The sequence below is a fragment of the Heterodontus francisci genome, chromosome 13, assembly GCF_036365525.1.
Source record: "Heterodontus francisci isolate sHetFra1 chromosome 13, sHetFra1.hap1, whole genome shotgun sequence".
Lineage (NCBI taxonomy): Eukaryota > Metazoa > Chordata > Chondrichthyes > Heterodontiformes > Heterodontidae > Heterodontus > Heterodontus francisci.
This window is the reverse complement of record NC_090383.1, coordinates 837743-851807: the sequence shown is the minus strand read 5'-3', so window position 1 is coordinate 851807 and position 14065 is coordinate 837743. Positions and strand designations below refer to the sequence as shown.

Genomic DNA, 14065 nt, shown 5'->3' with positions numbered 1-14065 from the left:
CTTTCAGCAGTGCAGGCCTGAATATTCTTTGCCTTGTAAAGGGTAAAGCATCGCAGGGTCCTTGTGGTTAAGCCTCAATCCAAAGCCAATGGTGGAAATTCTGGTTCACTTTCATAGATTGGGGGGTGGGGGGGGGGGTGGATTCCAAAGTCACCGTGCAATTTATCTGCTGCAGTAGTTAAAAGATATTATCAGCAGGGCTCCTGCTTAGCTGGAACAGTCTCACAACTGGACAAAAACCTACTCTGGCTGTTCTGTCTATATTCTGCCCCTCTCTGTCCAGAGAGGTACCTTTTAAGGTAGAAACTTGTCAGGTGGTAGAGGGAGTGAATGTTGAAGGTGGTGGATGTGGTATCAATCGAGAGGGCTGCTTTGTCCTGGATGGTGTTGAGTTTCTTGAGTATTGTTGGAGCTGTACTCATTCCAAGCAAGTGGAGAGTATTCCATCGCACTCTTTACTTGTGCCTTGTAGATGGTGGACAGGATTGGAGAGTCAGGAGGTGAGTTACTCACCACAGAATTCCCAGCCTCTGACCTGCTCTTGTAGCCACAGTATTTGTATGGCTGGTCCAGTTCAACTTCTGGTCAATGATAACACCCAAGATATTGGGGGATTCAGTGATGGTAATGCAGTTGAATGTCAAGGGGAGATGGTTAGATTCTCTCTTGTTGGAGATGGTCATTGCCTGGCACTTGTGTGGCACGAGTGTAACTTGCCACTTATCAGCCTAAGCCTGAATGTTGTCCAGGTCTTGCTGTATTTCTACACGGACTGCTTCAGTATCTGAGGAGTCGTGAATAGTGCTGAACATTGTGCAATCATCAGCAAACATCTCCACCTCTGATCTTATGATAGAGGGAAGGTCATTGATGAAGCAGCTGAAGATGGTTGGGCCTAGGACAGTACCCTGAGGAACTCCTGCAGTGATGTCCTGGGACTGAGATGATTGGCCTCCAACAACCATAGCCATCATCCTTTGTGCTGGGTATGACTCCAATCAGCGGAGAATTTTCCCCCTGGTTCCCATTGACTAGAGTTTTGCCAGTGCTCCTTGGAGCCACACCTGATGAAATGCTGCCTTGATGTCAAGAGCAGTTACTCTCACCTCACCTCTTGAGTTCAACTCTTTTGTCCATGTTTGGACCAAGGCTGTGATGAGGTCAGGAACCATAACTAAGCAGGTTATTGTTGAATAAGTGTCGCTTGATAGCACTGTCGACGACATCTTCCATCACTTTACTGATGGTCGAGAGTAGACGAATAGGGCAGTAATTGGCCGGGTTGGAATTGTCCTGCTTTTTGTGTACAGGACATCACTGGGCAATTTTCCACATTGCTGGGTAGATGCCAATGTTGTAGCTGTACGGGAACAGCTTGACTAGGGGCGCGGCAAGTTCTGCAGCACAAGTCTTCAGTACTGTTGCCATAATGTTATCACAGCCCATAGCCTTTGCCGTATCCAGTGCCTTCAGTCATTTCTTGATATCACGTAGAGTGAATCGAATTGGCTGAAGACTGGCATCTGCTCAGGAGGAGGCCAAGATGGATCATACACTCTGCACTTGTGGCTGAAAATGGTTGCAAATGCTTCAGCCTCGTCTTTTGCACTGATGTGCTAGGCTCCCCCATCGTTGAGGATGGGGATATTTGTGGAGTCGCCTTCTCGGAAGTATTCATTGAATGGCCTGACACTGGGAAGTTCCAAGGAACAAAGGGACCTTGGCGTGTTTGTCCATAGATCTCTGAATGCAGAAGGGCAGGTTAATAGGGTGGTGAAAAAGGCATATGGGACACTTGCCTTTATCAATCGAGGCATAGATTACAAAAGCAGGGAGGTCATGTTGGAGTTGTACTGAACTTTGGTAAGGCCACAGCTGGAGTACTGTGTGCAATTCAGGTTGCCACATTATAGGAAGGATGTGATTGCATTGGAGGGGGTGCAGAGGCGTTTCACCAGGATGTTGCCTGGGACGGAACATTTAAGCTATAAAGAGAGGTTGGATAGGCTTGGGTTGTTTCCACTGGAGCAGAGAAGACTGAGGGGTGACCTGATCGAGGTGTACAAGATTATGAGGGGCATGGACAGGGTGGGTAGGGAGAAGCTGTTCCCCTTAGTTGAAGGGTCAGTTATGGGGGGTCACAAGTTTAAGGTGAGGGGTGGGAGGTTCAAGGGGGATTTGAGGAAGAACTTTTTTACCCAGAGGGTGGTGACGGTCTGGAATGCCCTGCCTGGGAGGGTGGTAGAGGCAGGTTGCCTCACATCCTTTAAAAAGTACCTGGATGAGCACTTGGCATGTCATAACATTCAAGGCTATGGGCCAAGTGCTGGCAAATGGGATTAGGTAGACAGGTCAGGTGTTTTAATGCATCGGTGCAGACTCGATGGGCCGAAGGGCCTCTTCTGCACTCTATTATTCTGTGATTCTCCACCTGTTAGTTGTTTAATTATCTGCCACCATTCACGACTGGATGTGGCAGGACTGCAGCGCTTATATCTGATCCGTTGGTTGTGGGATTGCTTAGCTCTGAATGTTGCATACAGCTTCTGCTGTTTGGCATGCATGTAGTTGTTGCATGATTGCCTTGAATGATGCCCCTTTAAGATTTCAGTATGCTAATGAGCTAAGTACCAGGATATCGTCATGTGACACAAAGCAGAGTCACCCTTCAATTGCAACACCTGAAGGAAGGTTCTGTAAATAATTTGCTCTGTACTGTACATAATAGTTCAGCTGTTAATAAACCTGTTAGAGATCTTCAATGAACTGGACTCCACGCATCTCATTTATGTTGCACAGACAGCATAAAGAACTCATTACGGTAGTCCTGTGTTGTAGCTTCACCAGGTTGACAACTCATTTTTAGGTATGCCTGGTGTTGCTCCTGGAATACCCTCCTGCACTCTTCATTGAACCAGGGTTGATCCCCCGGCTTGGAGGAAATTGGAAGTGGGGGATATGCTAGGCCATGAGGTTATGGATTGTGGTTGAATACAATTCTACTGCTGTTGATGAACCACAACGCCTCATGGATGCCCAATTTTGAGTTGCTAGATCTGTCCGTAATCTATCCCATTTAGCACAACGTTAGTGCCACACAACGCGATGGAGAGTATCCTCAATGTGAAGACGGGACATCGTCTCCACAGGGACTGTGCGGTGGTCACTCCTAATACTGTCATGGACAGATGCATCTGCAACAGGTAGATTGGGTGGGCGAGGTCAAGCAGGTTTTTCCCTCTTCTTCGCTCCCTCACCACCTGCTGCAGACCCAGTCTAGCAGTTATGCCCTTTAAGACTTGGTCAGTAGTGGTGCTAACAATCCACTCTTGGTGATGGACATTGAAGTCCCCCACCCTCAGTGCTGCTTCCAAGTGGTGCTCAACATGGAAGAGTACTGACCCATCAGCTGAGGGGGTTGTAATCAGCAGGAGGTTTCCATGCCCATGTTTGACCTGATGCCATGAGACTTCATGGGGTCCGGAGTCGATGTTGAGCACTCCCAGGGCATCTCCTTCCTTACTGTACACAACCTCTGGTGGTCTGTCCTGTCAGTGGAACAGGACATACCCAGGGATGATGATTGTGGTGTCTGGAACATTATAAGGTATGATTCTTTGTGTATGACTATGTTGGGCTGTTGCTTGACTAGTCTGTGGGACAGCTCTCCCAATTTTGGCACAAGTCCCCAGATGTTAGTAAGGAGGACTTTGCGGAGTTGACAGAGTTGGCTGTGCTGTTGTCGTTTCTGGTGCCGATGTCAGGTGGTTCATCTGGTAACATTCCTTTCAGACTTTACTCTAGCGGTTTGGTACAACTGAGCAGCTTGCTGGGTCATTTCAGAGGGCATTTAAGAGTCAGCCACATTGCTGTGGGTCTGGGTCATATTTCATCACTGTTCCCTCCTTGAGCATAACAAACTAAACTTGGCACCTGATTGTTCTGTCATGGCTCTGTCCCAAACTGGGTAGCCCATGTGTTTAATTTCAAATCTGTGCTGAGTATAGTCAACGAAAACTTGGAAGGTGTGAATACAATGTGTTTAATGTAATATTTCATGTCCTTGTGTTTTATTCAATGAGAATAACCACTTGCATTTATGTATACCTTCAATGTAATAAAACGACCCGAAGTGAAATTGGACATCAAGCAGTGGGAGGAAAGTTGGGGCACGTGACCCCAAAGTGGGTCAATGAAGTTAAGCTTGATTCGCAAGCTCATTGTGATAAACAAACTCGGCACAGACTGGAGGCTAAACCAGAGAATGCCCTGAACTGTTCGGGAGATGCCACGAGGTTCTAGAATGACTGCTAAAGCTAACCCTGTTTTGCTTCTGACAGCTTGGTGATTGAGTGAAATAAACTATAGGGTCACGTCTTAGTGCAAAGCATTAACTATGTGTTATAAAGAATTTGCTGAATCAAAGATCTGCTCTGAAAAGTGATGTTTTCACCCTGGAAACAACTGAGGCAACAGTGGCGAACGGGCCTTGCTCAAGTAGGCTGTGCTTGTAAGTCTGTTTCCATAATATTCTGCAGGATTCTGGGAATATAATGTCTCAATTCTAAATATTTGGGGGCAAGAAAAGTTCTTTTTGTTCATCAGTTTTGTTGAGAACTTTACTTATTGTTAAGCGCTAAGACTTTCACTGTGACTCAAATATCAACTTTCATCAACAGAGGTCATATGTGAACAAACTTGCATACTTCCTCCAAGATGCAGCTGTGATCTAGACACTGATGAACATAAGTTCTGAAGACTGCTTCAAAGAGCAGTTCAGCAGCACCGTTTAAAAATGGGCATTTTCTGATTGTGTTTCCGCTGCAGGGCGGAAAGCCACCAATCAAGGATCTGTTTTCCGACCTTCGAGATGGCCGAAAGCTCTTGGATCTTCTGGAAGGACTCACGGGACAAGTGTTGGTGAGTTTTCATTTTAAAAATTGTGTACACTCTATATGTGGTACAGAATAGAACACTTTCTACTTTGATTGATATCATTATTTAAAGTTATCAGTTGTAGACACTGAGTTTTTGTACAGTACCCTAGAGTTTGATCATGCTGCAGAACTTCAAACTCCAATATCTTATGGTACAGGTAGTTTTAGATAGAGGCAGTTTGTTCTGTAGATTACCATCTATGAGGGCTATCTGGAGAATGCAAAAACTTCCTTGCCAGCTGTGACTATAACTTCCATTAACCCTTGCTTGGCTGTACCAAAGATGCCTTAAGACTGATAAAAGGATTTCTTTTTAGGGTTAATACTTACATTTGTACACAGGATTTAAAAGTTTTTAATATTTATATCCAAGGCATTCTGCACAAGTAGTGATAATCTTTCTCCCTGATTCTCAGCACTCCTCCTCCTCCTCCCTGAGTTCTAAATAGAAATCATACATATTCTGTAAAGTAATTACTAAATACATCAAGATTCATTCCCCCTCCCCACAACAATGTGGCTGATAAACCTTCAAGAATTATAAAATAGTTCAATATGAAGTGATTTTTGTTTCATTCCCTGTTCGGAAAAGTACTTCCTGGGCTGATCCCTATGCTAAGGCCAGTATGATACTGACAGTACCATGAAAGGGGACAGGTTCAGTGTTTGATCACGTTTCGACTGTGGTTCCCTCTCTCAAATCATTTTGTTTTGTCCATTCAGTTACTTGCCCTTATCTCTGCTCCTGCAAGTGCTACCTCTTGCTGCGATTCTATTCTCTGAGGGCTGATAACCCTCCAGTAGCTGTCTCAGGATGCATTCTTCATGTGTGAATCTAAACAAGTGAGTGTTGGCAGGCTGTTCTTCTAGTCTCTGAGGCACCAGTCAAGCCTCCCCCACAATTGGCTGGAGAAGGATAGGAATTCAGTCTGTGGAACTGTGCGGACCCCTGCCTCATTCGCAGTGCAGTCTGTTGAATCGCCCTTGCATCATCGCAGTTCTGCTTGGTTTTGCTGAAAGGTTCTATTATTTGAAAGCTGCTGTAGATAGAAACACTCTATAGGACCTCAAAATTCATTAACTTTAATGTTTTATGCAGATTAAAAGGGATCAATCAAATTGGGCTTAAATGGGTGGATTGTGGCAGCAGTCTTTTCATATCCACTCTTGGTGCATATGCGTTTTATTTCCCTCTTAGAACATGCTTAGGAGGTTAATATTTGTTTTCCTTCTAATGTTGACTTTCTAGAGCAGGTTTTGTCGTTGACATTGGATTTGAGTTTTTTCAGGTTTGGTAATTCAGTTTTAAGGTGGTTCTCTGTATTCAGCGCACTTGTTTGAATTGCTTTTCTTTACTACAGTTCTGCTATGTCGGTTGCATTTTTTTGTAACTACGCTTTCCGCACTTGTATATTTATGCTAAATGTGTCTGTGTATTTTTCATTGATATTTGTTTTCCAAAAATATACTTTATTCATAAAATTTGTAAAAACAAAATTACAAAACAATTCAAATTGGGCATTACAGAAAGTGCAAATAGAGATCAGATTCCTTCGATACGGAAGAGGTGTCTCGCAACTCTTGCCATTCTGTTTTATATACATGTCCGTCTGACAAACATTTTGGGTGTCTTGGCCTTTGTTTTTATTGGTATGGGCAGGGATAAACAGTTTTCCAAACCAGGTGACGTGTGATTGCCATTTCATCACCTCAGATTCAGTACTTGTTCTAGATTGGTGGAGAGAATTTAAACACAAAAACCATGGAAACAGTTGTGTGGCTAAAGCAGAGGAGGGTTTGATTAATCCATGTACATGCTTTGACTCTTTGTGAAGCACATGAACAGTTTTTATCGGGTTTGAGCGTATTGCGGAATGTTAGTAACTACTGTGTATTTACTGTGTGCACGTTGAACAGCATTGTTTGCATTGCTCTGTTCCCATATTATAATTACTGGGGCAAGTTTGGAATCACAGTTTATCGAATGATTTTAATTTGCAATTTAGCTAAATCTTTCCATGGCTTCCACCACAATTTAGTATATTCCCTTTTTAAAATGCCCCCTTTCTCCAACAGACCAAAGAACGTGGCACTACAAGGGTATATGCTCTCAACAATGTCAACCGAGCACTGCATGTGCTACAGCAGAATAATGTGAGTCATTGTTTTGAATAACTAATCTTTGCCTTCATTTTGCATCCTTATTAATATTTCAAACTTTGGATGTATTTCATTGTGTGCACTTTTTTCAGGATCTGGTAACTTTGAGAATCACCTTTCTACATGGTTTAATGCAGGGGTGTCCAACTTGTGGCCTCTGAGCTCAAAGCCTGAGCAGTTGAGCCCGATTTCTATTTATTTCTTTTGTTGTTTGGATTTTGTGGCCTTAGGAGGTTTGAAAAGTTTTTTTTTAGCATTGCGGCCAAATTGGTGGATTAACTGTAAACCAGGACACCAAGATTTATTCGTGTCAGCAACTTGAGATATATGCAAATCAATAGGATGATGGATTTAAGGTTTTTATAGGGCTCCTGATGCTCCATGGTGCACACATGGCCCATGAACACAGAAGTTTGGATACCTTTGGTCTAATGGGAGAGGGTAGGTTACAAGGATAAAAGTTCAAGGCACACTAGGTGCAGAGTAAATTTTAACATGGAAGTTGTCAGCGTTTTGCAAAGTTGGTTCAAGTTTAAAAAAGATTATGAAAGTTTTTCTCTGGAAACAGGTGTAACTTTCTTCAATAATTTTCCAATGATTAATTGGCTTAATTTAAAATGTGATTGTGTGAAAAGGTAATTAGTATAAAAAGCGATCATGTGCAAGTTAGAGCTTGATGTTGCACTAAGGTTCGGATAAAATTTTATGATTGCAAGTGTTACATAAGAAAATTAGAAATAGGAGCCGGAGTAGGCCATTTGGCTCCTCAAGCCTGCCCCGCCATTTAATAAGATCATGGCTGATCTGCCCCAGCCCTCAACTCCCCGATATTTCAAAAATCTAGCTACCTCCTCTTTAAATACTGTCAATGATCTAGCCTCCACAACTCTCTCGGGTAGAGAATTCCAGACATTCACTACCCTCTGAGAGAAGAAATTCCTTCGCATCTCAGTTTTAAATGAGTGTCTCCTTATTTGTATCTATGTCCCCTAGTTCGAGATTCCCTCATTAGTGGAAACATCATCTCAGTATGTACTCTGTCAAGCCCCCTCAGAATCTTGTACGTTTCAATAAAATCACCCCTCATTCTTCTAAACTCCAATGAATAAAGGCCTAATCTGTTTAGCCGTTATTGGTAAGTCACCCCCTTCATCCCAGGAATCAGCGTAGTGAATCTCTTTTGAACTGCCTCCAATGCTAGTATATCCTTTCTTAAATATGGGGACCAAAATTGTACACAGTGCTCCAGGTGCGGCCTCACCAACACCCTGTACAGTTGTAAGAAGACTTCCCTATTTTTACTCCAACCCCTCGCACCCCAATAAATGCCAAAATTCCATTTGCCTTAATTACTTGCTGCACCTGCATGCTAACCTTTTGTGTTTCATGCACAAGAACACCCAGATCTCTCTGTGCTGCACTTTTTTGGAGTGTGTCTCCATTTAAATAATAGTCTGCCTTTTGATTCTTCCTACCAAAGTGCATGACCTCACACTTTCCTACATTAAACTCCATCTGCCAAGTTTTTGCCCACTCACTCAACCAATCTATATCCTCTTGCAGATTCCATATGTCCTCATCACAACATGCCCTCCCACCTATTTTTGTATTGTCAGCAAATTTGGATATATTACACTCCGACCCCTCCTCCAAGTCATTAATATAGATAGTAAATAATTGAGGCCCTAGGACTGATCTTGTGGCATACCACTAGTTACATCTTTCCAACCTGAAAAAGACCCATTAATCCCGACTCTGAGTTAACCAATCCATGCTAATACATTACCCCCAATACCGTGAGCTCCTATCTTGTGCAATAATCTTATGAGCACCTTATCGAATGCCTTCTGGAAATCCAAATACACTACATCTACCTTTTATCAACTCTGCTTGTTATATCCTCAAAGAACTCTAGCAAATTGGTCAAACGTGATTTCCCTTTCACAAAACCACTTTGACTCTGTTTGATTGCGTTAAGTTTTTCTAAATGTCCTGCTATTTCTTACTTAATAATGGACTCTAGCATTTTCCCAACGACCGATGTTAGGCTGACTGGTCTATAGTTTCCTGCTTTTTGTCTCCCTCCCTTCTTGAACAAGGGCGTCACTTTAGTGGTTTTCCAATCTGCTGGGACCCTCCCGGAATCCAGTGACTTCTGGAATATTTCGACCGATGCCTCCACTATCTCTGCAGCAACTTTCTTCAAAATCCTTGGATGCAGGCCATCAGGTCCTGGCGACTTGTCTGCCTTTAGTCCCATTAGTTTGTCAAATACTTAGTCCCTCATGATGGAGACTGTTACAAAATCTTTCCTCCCATTAGCTCCTGGCTTATCTGATATCTGTGGGATGTTTATAGTGTCCTCCACCGTGAAGACTGATGCAAAATGTTGGTTTAAATTATCTACCAGTTCCCTGTTCTCCGTTATCAATTCTCCAGTTGCATCCTCCAAGGGTTCCACGCTCACTTTAGCTACTCTCTTTTTATATACCTGTAGAAGCTCTTGCTGTTTGTTTTTATATTACATGCCAATTTACTTTCATAATCAGTTTTCTCCCTCTTTATTAGTTTTTTAGCCATCTGCTGCTGGTTCCTAAAAAAAAAAAAAAATTAATTCCCAATCTTCTGGCCTACCACGAGTTTTTGCTGCTTTGTATGCTTTAATTTTTGATTGGATACTCTCCTTGACTGCCTTTGTTAACCATGGGTGGTTCATCCTTCTCATCGGCGCAGTGGTTAGCACCGCAGCCTCACAGCTCCAGCGACCCGGGTTCAATTCTGGGTACTGCCTGTGTGGAGTTTGCAAGTTCTCCCTGTGTCAGCGGGGGTTTCCTCCGGGTGCTCCGGTTTCCTCCCACAGCCAAAAGACTTGCAGGTTGATAGGTAAATTGGCCATTATAAATTGCCCCTAGTATAGGTAGGTGGTAGGGGGATATATAGGGACAGGTGAGGATGTGGTAGGAATATGGGATTAGTGTAGGATTAGTATAAATGGGTGGTTAATGGTCGGCACAGCTTCGGTGGGCCGAAGGGCCTGTTTCAGTGCTGTAGCTCTAAATCAAATAAATCAAATCAAATCGAGTCCTTCTTTTTGACCTGGATAAACTTTTGCTGAGTGTTATGAAATACCTGCTTAAATGTCTGCCACTGCTCATCCACTGAACTTCCCCTTGGTCTATTTTCCCAGCCCGCTTTAGACAACTCTTCCTTCATACCTTTGTAATTGCCTTTGTTTAATTTGAGGACACTGGTTTGAGCCCCAAGTTGCTCTCCCTCATACTGAGTTTGAAATTCTACCATGTTGTGATCGCTACCCACTAGAGGATCCTTAACTACGATATCTCTACCTCATTACACATTACTAGATCTAAAATAACCTGTTCCTGGGTAGGTTCTACAACGTATTGCTCGAGGTGACAATCCCTGATGCACTCTACAAATTCGTCGTCCATGTTACCTCTGCCAATCTGATTTGTCCAGTCAATATGCAGATTAAAATCACCCATGACAATTGTAGCACCCTTCCTACACAGCTCCATTATTTCCCGATTTATACTTTGTCCTACAGTGAGGTAACTCTTCGGGGGTCAATAGACGACTCCCACCCATGACTTCTTCCCCTTGCTATTCCTTATTTCCACCCAAACTGATTCCACATCACAATCTATTGCACCTATATCACTACTCTCCACCGCACTGATACCTTCCTTTATTAACAAAGCTACCCCACCTCCTTTTCCTTTTTGCCTATTTTTCCAGAATGTCGAATACCCTTGAATATTGAGTTCTCAGTCTTGGTCACCCTGCAACCATGTCTCTGTAATAGCTATCAAGTCATATTCATTTATTTCTCTTTGTGCCGTCAACTCATCTATCTTGTTACAAATGCTGCGTGCATTCAGATAAAGAGCCTTAAGCTTTGACCTTTTACCATTGCACCTCATTCTGGTTCTAATTTCTGCTGCACTCTTCTGCGTGTATTTTCTGCCCCTTCTTATCACACTTTGATTACCGTTCACCTCTTCACTACTCTGCACCTCTTCTCTCGTTTCTTTTTTGAAACTTGCCTTCAATTGAACCCTCCCCCCACCCCCCGTTAATTAGTTTAAAGTCCTAACTACAACCCTAGTTATACAATTTGCCAGGACACTGGTCCCGGCATGGTTCAGATGAAGCCCGGCCTAACAGAACAGCTCTCTCCTTCCCCAGTACTGGTGCCAGTGCTCCATGAATCAGAACCCATTTTTCCCACACAAATCTTTGAGCCACGCGTTTACCTCTCTATTCTTATTTACCCTATGCCTTATCTCCACTTGCCTGGATGGGTGCAGCTCCAACAACACTCAAGAAGCTCGACATCATCCAGGACAAAGCAGCCCGCTTGATTGGCACCCCATCCGCAAACCTTCACTCCCTCCACCACTGACGCACAGTGGCAGCAGTGTGTACCAGCTACAAGATGCACTGCAGCAACGCACCAAGGCTCCTTAGACAGCACCTTCCAAACCCGCGACCTCTACCAACTAGAAGGACAAGGGCAGCAAATGCGTGGGAACACCACCACCTGCAAGTTCCCCTCCAAATCACACACCATCCAGACTTGGAACTATATCGCCGTTCCTTTACTGTCGCTGGGTCAAAATCCTGGAACTCCCTTCCTAACAGCGCTGTGGGTGTACATGGACTGCAGCGGTTCAAGAAGGCAGCTCACCACCACCTTCTCAAGGGCAGTTAGGGATGGGCAATAAATGGTGGCCTAGCCAGCGATGCCCACATTCCATGAATGATTAAAAAAAGAATGCCAATTTGCACGTGGCTCAGGTAGTAATCCAGAGATTATTACCTTTGTGGTTCTGCTTTTTAATTTAGCCCTGAGCTGCTCATAGTCCCTCAACAGAACCTCTTTCCTAGTCCTACCTATGTCATTGGTACCTACGTGGGCCATGACAACAGTATCCTTCCCCTCCCACTCCAAGTTCCTCTCCAGCCCAGAAAAGATATCGTTAACCTTGGCACCAGGTAGGCAACACAGCCTTCGGTACTCCCTGCCTTTGCTGCAGAGAACAGTATCTATTCCCCTAACTATGCTCTCCCCTATTACTACAACATTTCTCTTTTCTCCCCCCACTTGAATGGTACTCTGAACCACGGTGCTCTGGTCAGTTGGCTCATCCTCCCTGCAGTCTGTGCCCTAGTCCACACCAGGAGCAAGAACCTCAATACTTTTGGATAAGGGCACTGGCTAAGGCTTCTCCAGAGCTAAATTCTGGATCCCCATACCTGCCTCACTCGCAGTCACACCCTCCTGTCCCTGACCACGGTCCAAATTTGATGTAATTAATCTAAGGGGTGTGACTGTCTGCTGAAACACAGTGTCCGGGTAACTCTCCCCCTCCCTGATGTGTCGCAGTGTCCGCAGCTCAGACTCCAAATCATCAACTCTGAGCCAAAGGTCCTCGAGCAGCCAACACTTGCTGCAGATGTGGTCACCGTGGATTGCACCGGCATCCACCAGCTCCCACATACTACAGATGCAATACATCGCCTGCCCAGCCATCTCTGTTTTATTTAATTAATTAATTTTGATGTTAAATATTTGGATGTTTGATGCTATGTTTGAATTAAATTAAAAGTACCTGTTTAAACAATCAATTGTAATTAATACTTCTAGTCCTGCTCTGTGTTTATACTCTTATTACAACACTTACTGTTGCACGACCACGATTGAAAAAAATTTAATTACCTAGCTCCTAATTTGCACCAGTACCCTCACGGCTGGTCCGCCCCTCTCCCTCTCCCTCTCCTCGAGGTTCTGGCGCGCTTTTTGAATGCTCTCCTCTCCTGCAGCTTCTCTCCCATTGCATTACATCTATCTGATGTGGGTGTTGTGAACTAAAATTATCAAACGCATGTCCACAATTTGTTTTATTCTTTCATGGGATGTGAGCATCACAGGCAAGGCCAGCATTTGTTCCCCATCCCTAATTTCCTTTGAGAAGGTGGTGAGCTGCTGCCTTGAACCGCTGCAGTCCATCTGGTGTAGGAACCTCCATAGTGCTGTTGGAAAGGGAGTTCCAGGTTTTTGACCCAGTGACAGTGAAGGAACGGTGATATAGTTCCAAAACAGGGTGGTGTGTGGCTTGGATGGGTGGTGCTCCCATGCGTCTGCTGTACTTGCCCTTCTAGGTGGTAGAGGTCGTGGGTTTGGAAGGTGCTGTTGAAGGAGGCTTTGCGAGTTGCTTCAATGCATCTTGTATATGGTCCACATTGCAGCCACTGTGCATCAGTGGTGGTTGGGGTGCCAGCCAAGTGGTCTGCTTTGTCCTGGATGGCGTCAAGCTTCTTGAGTGTCGTTGGAACTGTACTCATCCTTTAACTTTATGTGCAGGAATTTGGATGCTGTAAATTTACACATGCTACCCAGCTATTTTTATATATATTTTATATTGTCTGAAGTATTAAAATTCAAATGGATTTTTAAAATAAAAGAACAGTATACAATTTTGCAACGTTACTTTTCCCAAATTTTGTCTCTTTGCTCTCCATTTTTTGTTTTGGATGAGCAAGGGATGTTGTTACATGGTTTATCAGGAAGTGTGATTGTTGCAGGGACTTGCCTTCCTCTTCCCACCCCCACCCCCCTCGTAGCCCCATCCCCTAAAGAAAAGTTCTGGGAAAAAACAATCTGACAAGGAATTCTTTGTGTGAGTTTGAGTGTTTAGCGACTTAATGTTACAGCTAAAGGATTACCCAACAGTTTTTTCACCAAACTCTTAATCCCTTCTGCTTCATAAACTATAACTGTTGATTTAACATAGGTTAAGTGAATAATGCTTGAATCGTGTGCACTTCAGATATGTTTTGAGTGAAAAGTGGACTATTATTTATTTGTATTTGTTTTCAGATTGCACAATTTGTTGCCAGATTATTTTTCCCTGTATCTGCGCACATATACTGACCAAACCAAA

General features: G+C 43.7%; 1 protein-coding gene across 7 annotated transcripts in view; it reads left to right on the top strand.

Annotated features, from left to right (window-relative positions):
• LOC137376165 (utrophin-like) overlaps nucleotides 1-14065 on the top strand; it is a 904611-nt gene that overhangs the window by 120993 nt on the left and 769553 nt on the right. For all 7 annotated transcript variants that reach the window (XM_068044198.1, XM_068044197.1, XM_068044199.1 and 4 more), the window contains 2 exons: nucleotides 4828-4920; nucleotides 7014-7091. In XM_068044198.1, coding sequence (XP_067900299.1) covers nucleotides 4828-4920; nucleotides 7014-7091 — 171 coding nt within the window. The remainder of the gene's footprint in view (nucleotides 1-4827; nucleotides 4921-7013; nucleotides 7092-14065) is intronic.